General features: G+C 44.5%; 1 protein-coding gene across 9 annotated transcripts in view; it reads right to left on the bottom strand.

The window, feature by feature from the left end:
• The window catches only part of Frmd4a (FERM domain containing 4A), a 480,303-nt gene that overhangs the window by 127,511 nt on the left and 343,871 nt on the right, over positions 1-8,921 (bottom strand). For all 9 annotated transcript variants that reach the window (XM_031359491.1, XM_031359490.1, XM_031359489.1 and 6 more), the window contains one exon: positions 4,838-4,930. In XM_031359491.1, the coding sequence (XP_031215351.1) occupies positions 4,838-4,930 (93 nt within the window). The remainder of the gene's footprint in view (positions 1-4,837; positions 4,931-8,921) is intronic.

Below are 8,921 nucleotides of genomic sequence, written 5' to 3'. Positions count from 1 at the left end.
CCCCCCCCCCCCCCCGGCTGAGTCATCCCAGCCCATAAGATGTACATATTAAAATAGGTTATTTTTCACACACATCAGGGATAATCTTAGTGCTTTCTTCTCAGCTGAAAGGAGCAACTGTCTAGGCTGAGGTCAAAGCCAACCAGGATACTCTAAGCTCCAGGAGCCATGTCACACCCACAATGGCTCAGAGGACTGGGGACTCAGTATTTTATCCCAGTCTGAAGTCGGGGTATGCATTCCATGTTTGTTGCTTTAATGATTATGCATCTGGACCTGTCTGCATCCTTGGGGAATGGCACCTCTTCTCATGGAAGCTTTGAGCTAAGACTGCAACACAATGACCTCTATCTATCCACATAACGTCAGCCAGCGTTCTGCCAGGCCCCTGCCCCTCTGCCACTCTCGCAGCTACCTCTTGGCACTTGGGAACCACTCAATATTTACAGCAAATGTTAATTAAACGGGCCAGTGGTTTCATTTTGTAATGAACACAAATGTCACATTTGGAACGCTGACTCTCGATGGCAAAGAGGGGGTGATAATAATGCGGATGATAAGCTGTGGTTTTCTGCAGCCAAGTGCCCCTGATGCTTAGAATTTCAGAGGCTTTACTTCTTAACTGGGGACCCAGCTGAATTAAGGTATGGTTGGGTTAGCTGGGCACTTCATATAAGACACCATTGTTCTTTCAAGGAACAGGAAGTTGCAACTATTGTTTCAATCAGGGAGAGAGACATCCTCAGGGCCAGAGAATCTTCTAGATAAGAGCTTCCTGCCTGTCCCTTGTTGTCAATTTCCTATTGTTTACTGCAGTTTGTTGTTCATAAAACTCAAGGTCTGAAGAGATAAATCTAATATTTATTCTCCTACAAACACAGTGGCTAAGTGCAGAGATTTAGCTGAATATGTACTTCACGGCACTTCCCCAATATATAGGAAATTTCCCAAGCACCAATCTGGGCCCATAGACATGCATAGACTTCCTTGGATTTGTAGCTATATTTCCCTCCCTGGGCCCATGGAAATGCATAGACTTCCTTGGATTTGTAGCTATGTTTTCCTCCCATTTTCTCTTTCTGGACCCATTTATTAGGTTGCTGGAATTTGCCTTAGATTCTTGCTACTGAAAGTACAGTAGGCAGGGGTGTCATTTCTTGCTGCAGAGCAGAAGTGGGTACCATGCAGTCTTTGGACAGTCGGGTTTCTAGTTCTTGCTATTGAACATTCGCAGCTTCCTCGTCACTGGGTTTGGGTAGAGAAAATAGCTTGGGGTTGAGAAGCATGTACATCTGCAAAGACCTCAACATTCAATGCTCTGCTACCAGGGTTTGAATTCCCAAACCTACACACAGCTGGTGTCTGGTTTTTTTTTTTTTTCTTCAATAATGCTGACAAAAAGCACCAAGAAAAGAAACCATGCTTAAAGAGCGAAGGATCTTCACCTCACCCCAGTTTTAAAGTGTAAATGACTTGGTGTGTATGCGTGTTCAAATGTTCATACATGTATGGGTGCACATGCACACGTGTGTGGAGGCCTGAGATCACCTTCCAATGTCACTCCTTTGGAAGTGACCAAAGCCCACTATGGTTTTTTTTTTTTTTTTTTTTTTTTTTTTTTTTTTTTTTTTTTTTTTGGTTTTTCGAGACAGGGTTTCTCTGTATAGAACCTGGCTGTCCTGGAGCTCACCCTGTAGACCAGGCTGGCCTCGAACTCAGAAATCCACCTGCCTCTGCCTCCCAAGTGCTGGGATTAAAGGCGTGCGCCACCACGCCCGGCTCCCACTATGGTTTTTGAAGCAAGATCTCTTTCTGGTCTGGAACTCATCAAGCTAGGCAGGCAGGCTGGCTGGCTGGCTGGCTGGCTGGCTGGCTGGAGATCCCAGGCTTCTTCTGTTTCCTTCTCACTAGTGCTAGGATTACAGGCACTCACTACCATGCCCAGCTGTTTTTACAGGAGCTCTCAGCTTCTAACTGATCTCTTGTAACCCCTTTACTGACTGAGTTATTCCCAGAGCGATACATATTTTTTTTTTCCTTTCAGATAGATCATACCATATAACCTTGGCTACCTAGAACTCTGTGTAAAACAGGTTGGCCTCGAACCCACAGAGACCCACCCGCCCCTGCCTCCCTAGTGCTGGCATTAAAGGCATGCAACCTTCATGTCCCACCATAAAATGTTTCAGAAATAAAATCATTTACTAATTATTTATTATTTGGTTCAATAAAAAATAATGCTACACTGGGGACTAGTTTATCATTCTAGGGGTGGGTGCCAGTTTCATAGCTTGTGATGTAAAGCATCTCAAATGATAGTTTGGGTCCTGGTTGTGCACTGAGTAGGTCTTGAATACTTTAAATCCTTCATCTGCACTGTTTCTTGATAGTTGGTGGGTCAAAACTGTGAGGCTTCTGCAAGCAGCTTCTGCCAGTTTAGTTATTTTCATCAAACTGCAAGTTGATCAGACCAACAGGCAGATCCTCAGCATCTTTGGACCAGAAAAGCCTCTTTGGGGGACATTTTCCTCCAGATTTGAAGAGGCAAAGTTGCTGGAATAATTATTTCAAAGCGAATCACAACACACCGATTTCCAGTACATATGTTAACAATTGCACACAGATTGGGCCAGCAAGATGGCACAGTAAGGAAAGAGTCTGCCGTGCCAATCACACCTGACAACCCGAGTTTTATCCTAGAATCCATGTAAAGGTAGAAGGAGAGAAAAGACTCCACAAAGTTGTCCTCTGCCCTACATATATGCATTGTCACACACAAGCATGCAAGCACACACACATGTTCACATACATATCCACACACATGCACACACACATACTCACACATACACATACATACAGGCACACACACACATACATGCACACACACACACACACACACACACATGCACTATGATAAAACTATAATAATAAATTGTACCAAAATGCAATGTCTTTGTACCAACTCTTAGCATAAACAATCAAATCTCAATTATGGTTTTAGAAAAAGCTGTGTAAGGAAGGGAAGCCTGACATGTGGCCAAGTCTGTGCCTCCACCTACGATTCTAGGTTAATGAACCAAGTCTGGCCTGATCCAACCATCCTCTCTCACTGGAATTGTTAGTCTTTGTTTTATAAGGTTATTCCCCATTCATCTGGTGCACCATTAGAGAGAAGATGGCACTGAAATCATTCCCATCAGTAATGGGGATGGCTGAGATTAGCTCTGATATCCCTACAGCTGTTAAGCAAATCAAAAAGGCATTAACTACAAGTGGAAATTTACTCCAGCAGCTGAGGTAAAAAATGCGCATCCCAGCCGGTTAAATGGACCCTTTAGCTCTTTACTTGAGACTTGGGGGATGCTGTTTGCAGAGGCAGGACTGCTAAGTCTAGAGCTGAACCCTGATGCTGCTCTTCAGGGAGGAATGGCCTGCGAGCCCTTTGCACCCCCACTTCTGATTTCTGTGTGTATTTAAGAGGAACAGGGTCTGTGGAGTTGGCAAAGAGCCATTTTCATTTGAAGACTGAGGACATAGTATAGTCCCTAGCACACTCAAGGTCCTGGGTTCAAGCCTCAGTACGAGGAGAAAAAAAATAAACCAAAACAAAGCCCCTAGTTCCTCTCCAGTCCTGGTGATTGTTTTAGAAAGCGCACTTTTAAAGGCTCCTCCTGCTGGGTGGGTGCTCAGAGCTGCTTTGTCTGGGGCTCTAGCTCCTGACTCTCCTGCTCAGTTGCATTTTAATTCTCCTTTGATCTTCTATACCTATTTGCAAGCAGAAGTGATCAGTCCTGGGGTCTTCAGAAGACAATGAAAAGGTTAGACCCTTAGAAGATCTATACTAGGGGCAGGTGAGATGGCTCTGCCTGCTAGCGGCACTTGTCGCCCAAGCCTGAAGACTAAAGTTTGGTCTTTGGGAACTAGATAAAGATGAAAGAAGAGAATCAGCTCTAACTTGTCCTCTAACTTCCATACTCATGCAGCGGCATGTGTGTGCTTACATGTGCTTACACATACACACCAAGCACACACACACAAAACAGGGAAATTTTTAAAAAGTGTCATATGACATATGCATATTGTATTTTTCTTTTTTGTGGATGGTGTGTGTACGTATGTTTGCATGTGTCCATAAGCACGTGGAGGCCAGAAATTGACCCTGGGTATCTTTCTTGATTGCTCTCTAACTTATTCACTAAGGCATAATCTCCTGCTGATCTCAGAATTTACTAATTTAGCAAGTCTAACTAGCCAGTATACCTGAGGGACTCCCTGTCTCAGCTCCTTGAGGACTGGGATTGTAGGCAAGCTGTATGTCCATCTGACTCTACACACACACAGACACACACACAGACACACACAGATACACACACATACACACACACACACTTGTCAGAAGGGACATTTTAATAGGTCCTATTTGAGATAATTCTATACATTTCAAGGGACACCAGTGGCATTTGTGACAGAAGCAAAGACCATAGAGGGTTATTATAGAGCTTTAAGTGGCATTGAAAAGAATCTCAGGACTCATGATGCAACACAAGACTCAATTTATTTTGAGATATATGACTCTCTCCTTCCTCTCTCCTAAAATAAAGTTTTATCTTCATTCGGCACATGAGCCTTCACACAGGTGTGCAAGCCCATGCCCACTGCACACTGCTAGGCCCAGAACAATCATACCTGAGTCTTCCTCCTCTAGGAAGACAGCTGTACTGACTTCTATCCCTAATCACAGACCAAGGCACACTCAGTCTGCACTTTCCATTTAGTCTCTTCATCCTTCCAGACTCTTCTGAAGAAAAACAAAGAGAGGGGTTCCAGGGGTACCTACCTGACACAGAAGTACAGAACCACCGGCCCAGACTTTTTGGGGAAGTCGTGCTCCAGGACTCTTCGATCTAGTTGGAGCCAGTTCAAGTGTCCCCTGGAAAAAGAAGAGACAGGCTGGTTAGGTTGCTAGATTGTGCAGGTATTTGGAGATAAGCATCTCCACAGGCAGAACCCACTGGATTGTAGGAATCCTTCCTGGGATTTCAGTATTGGAGGAATACACAGGAATTATCTGGAGGAAGAGTTCCTGAGAGAAGTGTTGTCTGGCAGGGACAGGATATGAAGCACAACCTTAAGATGAGAGGTGCTAACTGCTTCCTACAGCTGCAGCTCGCTTCCTAGGCCTGAATTCCTTTTTCACTGCTCTGGGCTGTGTGCTTTTCCTATAGGACTTGGCACACACTTTAGAAACATGCCAACAGTCCTCACATCGTCCCACTGGAAGCAGTTGGGATACCATATGAGCCACAGGGTTTTTAACAGTAACCCTGCACAGGATCAAACCATGACTCTGATTCCAGGCACTCATCTTTCTTCCACACAAAAGGAAGCATTTGGCTACACAAAGTCCCTCACACAAGTGTTCACAGACACTGTATATGGAGAGACACTAGGATGGCCCAAACTTAAAAAAATCCCAGGGTTCACCAGCAGAAGAATGAATGGATGAATGAATGAATGAATGAAGGCAGAGTCCCCAAATGGAATCCCATACAGCAATGCTATCACAGTAGGTGGTATATATGGGTAAACCTGAAAATAAGTAAGTTGAGTGAAGAAGTTTTAAATGAAAGATTTTAAGAAGTGTATAGATGACATGATTCTATTTATGTAAACTCTAGAAAACACAAATTAATCTTTAGCTCCAGAAAACAGGCTTGGGGAAAAGGGTATTGTAGGAGGGTGCTCATAGGGAAATGTTTAGAAGGGATAGCTATGTTGTTAGCTGAATATTGGTTTGATTAAAAAAAAATAAAGCCGGGCAGTGGTGGCGCACGCCTTTAATCCCAGCATTTGGGAGGCAGAGGCAGGCGGATTTCTGAGTTCGAGGCCAGCCTGGTCTACAGAGTGAGTTCCAGGACAGCCAGGGCAATACAGAGAAACCCTGTCTCGGAAAAAAAAAAAATACCAAAAAAAAAAAAAAAAAAAAAATAAGAGTCTCACCCAGAATGGCCTCACATGTATGACATAGTCCATAATGACCTCAAATTTCTGATCCTCCTGTCTCCACTTCCTAGATGCTAGGATTACAGGCATATACCACAATGTCCTGCTTTGGTTTGATACTTATCTCGAAATAGGCTGCCTGCAAACCAATGTATGGAGATGGGTAGAAGCAGAGAGTGAGAACGTGGGAATGGTCTTGTGTTGAGATCCTGCTCCTGGGGGAAAATGGCGTCCCTCTGACTACTTTATCTAGTCTTCAACCATCAGGCAGAATGAATGGTGAGCTACCTCAGGGCCCCTGCTGTCTCTGCCTCCACTGTACTGGGATTATAAACACACTCCAAGATGTCTGTTATTGCACTTCACAGACTGACCCATTCCCAGAGCCTGAAGTAATTATAGGTGTGGCTGGGTAGGGGTGGGGCTGGGAGCTCATCAAATGAGAGAATGTGAGGACATTTAATTTCTTGGATTCCTAAGTAAACCAGTTCACCAAGAATGGTCTAGGAATATCAGTTTAGCTAGGAATCCCCTCACACCTAGAGAGTCAAGCAAGCTGTGGCCTTGGGAAGCTCCATCAGAAACCAGAACTGAGTCTTACAGAGTCTACCTTTCCTTTTTTATTAACACAAAATTGTTTGCTTCAGTACATCATTGTTAGGCTCCTTCTAAACGTCCTTTTTTGCATATGTGTGTGGGGTGTTAGAAAGTGTAGGATGCATGCATTGCGTGTGTGTGTGTGTGTGTGTGTGTGTGTGTGTGTGTGTATGTGTGTTAGAAAGTGTAGGGTGCATACATATGCAGTACAAATGCATGTTCGCGTGTGTAGACCAGAGGCTGATGTCCGATGTCTTCCTTGATCACTGTCCTCTATACATATTGCAACAGGAATTCTCACTTGAACCCAGAGCTCAGTAATTTGCCTAGTTTAGCTAGTCTGCTTTCTTCAGAGATCCTGTCTCTAGCCCTCAAGCCTTGACGGCTGCTTAGCATTTACATGCATTCCAAGGAGCTGAACCCTGGTCTTGATGTTTGTACTTTCATGAGTCATCTCTCTTAGATTTGGTTTGTAATATCTCCTATATTGTAAAATTTAGCTACTCCTAAAATACAAGATGACCAGTGCCAAAGGCCAGTTATTTCTGCATTTTCTGTGGCCGACAGCAGATGCTAAACAATTTTGTTGTTGTTAAGAAAACAAGGGTATTACAGTCTTACAGTATGTCCCAGAGATCCATATTCTCTGTGTGTATGTGTCCTCATGCATGCATTTGAGCTCACTCATGTGTGGGTACACATTCATGTGTGCACATGTACATGCCAAAAGTTGATGTCTTTCTAGAAGGCCTTCCCCTTTATCAAGACAGAGTTGGAGCTGGCTGATTCCAGCTTGTCGGGGTAGCCAGCTTCCCCTGTCTCTGCCTAAGGGCTGGGCATAAAGCAATCCCTCACTCTTGCAGAGCTTTTACTTGGGTTCTGGGGGAATTTCAGTTTTGGTTCTCATGCTTGCTGAGCAAACACTTGATCCACTGAGCCATCTCCCCTGCCCTGAGACCCATTTTCTTATAGATTTGGTGACTGTCATCAGGTACAGCCAATGTTCCTGCCCCAGGTATGAGGTCCTCTGGAGGAATTCATTCTAAGACCCAGGCTCTTCATTTACACTGAGTGGAGTCGGAGAGGAAAAGACTGAAGTGCCTTTCTGAGCAGTACCATCCTTTCTTATCTGTGTGAGCTATACACATCTAAAGTTATGCTCCAATGTTTTTCTGGTCACTCGACATAAGGTGTTGTTGTTTGCTGTGGTGTATGACAGTGGAGTGCTTGTCTCAGAGACTGTCAAGACCAATAAATGTCAAGTTCCCAGAGCAGGTATGACAGCCCAGGCATGGTAGGCTACAGTCATTGACTTTCGCTGTCCTGCTGCCTGGGAGTTAATGAGTGGAACCCCCCGAGCCCAGTTTAAGTAAATTACGTTCCCAGACCTAATGCTGCTGGGTCTCACTCCTAAGATAAGAAATTGCTTTTGAACTCTGCTTGTTTTTAAATGGTAGATAAACTTGAGGCTTCAACTAGACTCTTTGAGAATGCCTCAGCCAATGCTATGTGTTCTGTGTAAGAAGAGACATAGAGCAGGGCAGGTGAGGGCATGCTTTATAAACCAGCCTGCCTGGTCACAGGTGAATTGCCAACAAGACATTCATTATATAGGTAAATTGGACTCCTGGACCTGTATCAATCAAGAAATTCAATTAACTGCAACATAGACACTAGGAGATGGCTCGATAAAATGCTAGCCATGCAAACATAGGACCAATTTTAGTCCACAGCACCCACATAAGAAGGCAGATGTGTGGGTACCAGGAGAGCTGGTGGGCCGACAACTCAGCTTCCCCCAAGCCCAGACCCAGGGCTTTAAGTTAGCCCACCCCAACATCTACTCCATCTATGAACTTCTGAAGGGGCTGATCCTCCAGAGCCAAAGCTGCAGGATCTCCATGACACAGGGCAACAATAGGCTATCCTGAGAAGTCCTAGTTAGCATCTAGTATTGATAGTAGCAGAAGTCAGAGGTCTCGAACCAGACCAGTGACTCATTGCAATGAACATTTGCAAGTGAAGATGTATGGGCAAAAGAGTATACTGTGTGACACATGGTGACACACTCCATCTTCCATGTTGAGATTTTTGTTTTGTTTTCTTTGGGGGAGGGTTGCAAGGGGGAGGGCAGATATGCAGGAACAGGGACATGAGTGGGACTGGGGTGTATGGTGTGAAATTCACAAATAAGCAATAGAAACAAAAAGAAGAAGGAGGAGGAGGAGGAGATGGAGGAGGCAGAGACAGAGGAGACAGAGACAGAGGAGACAGAGATGGAGACGGAAAAGGAGAAGAAGGAGAAAGAAGAAGAAAGAAGA

This window comes from Mastomys coucha, unplaced genomic scaffold (genome assembly GCF_008632895.1).
Source record: "Mastomys coucha isolate ucsf_1 unplaced genomic scaffold, UCSF_Mcou_1 pScaffold7, whole genome shotgun sequence".
In the NCBI taxonomy this organism is placed as follows: domain Eukaryota; kingdom Metazoa; phylum Chordata; class Mammalia; order Rodentia; family Muridae; genus Mastomys; species Mastomys coucha.
The sequence above is the reverse complement of the archived record's forward strand: the minus strand, read 5'-3'. Positions and strand labels throughout refer to the sequence as shown.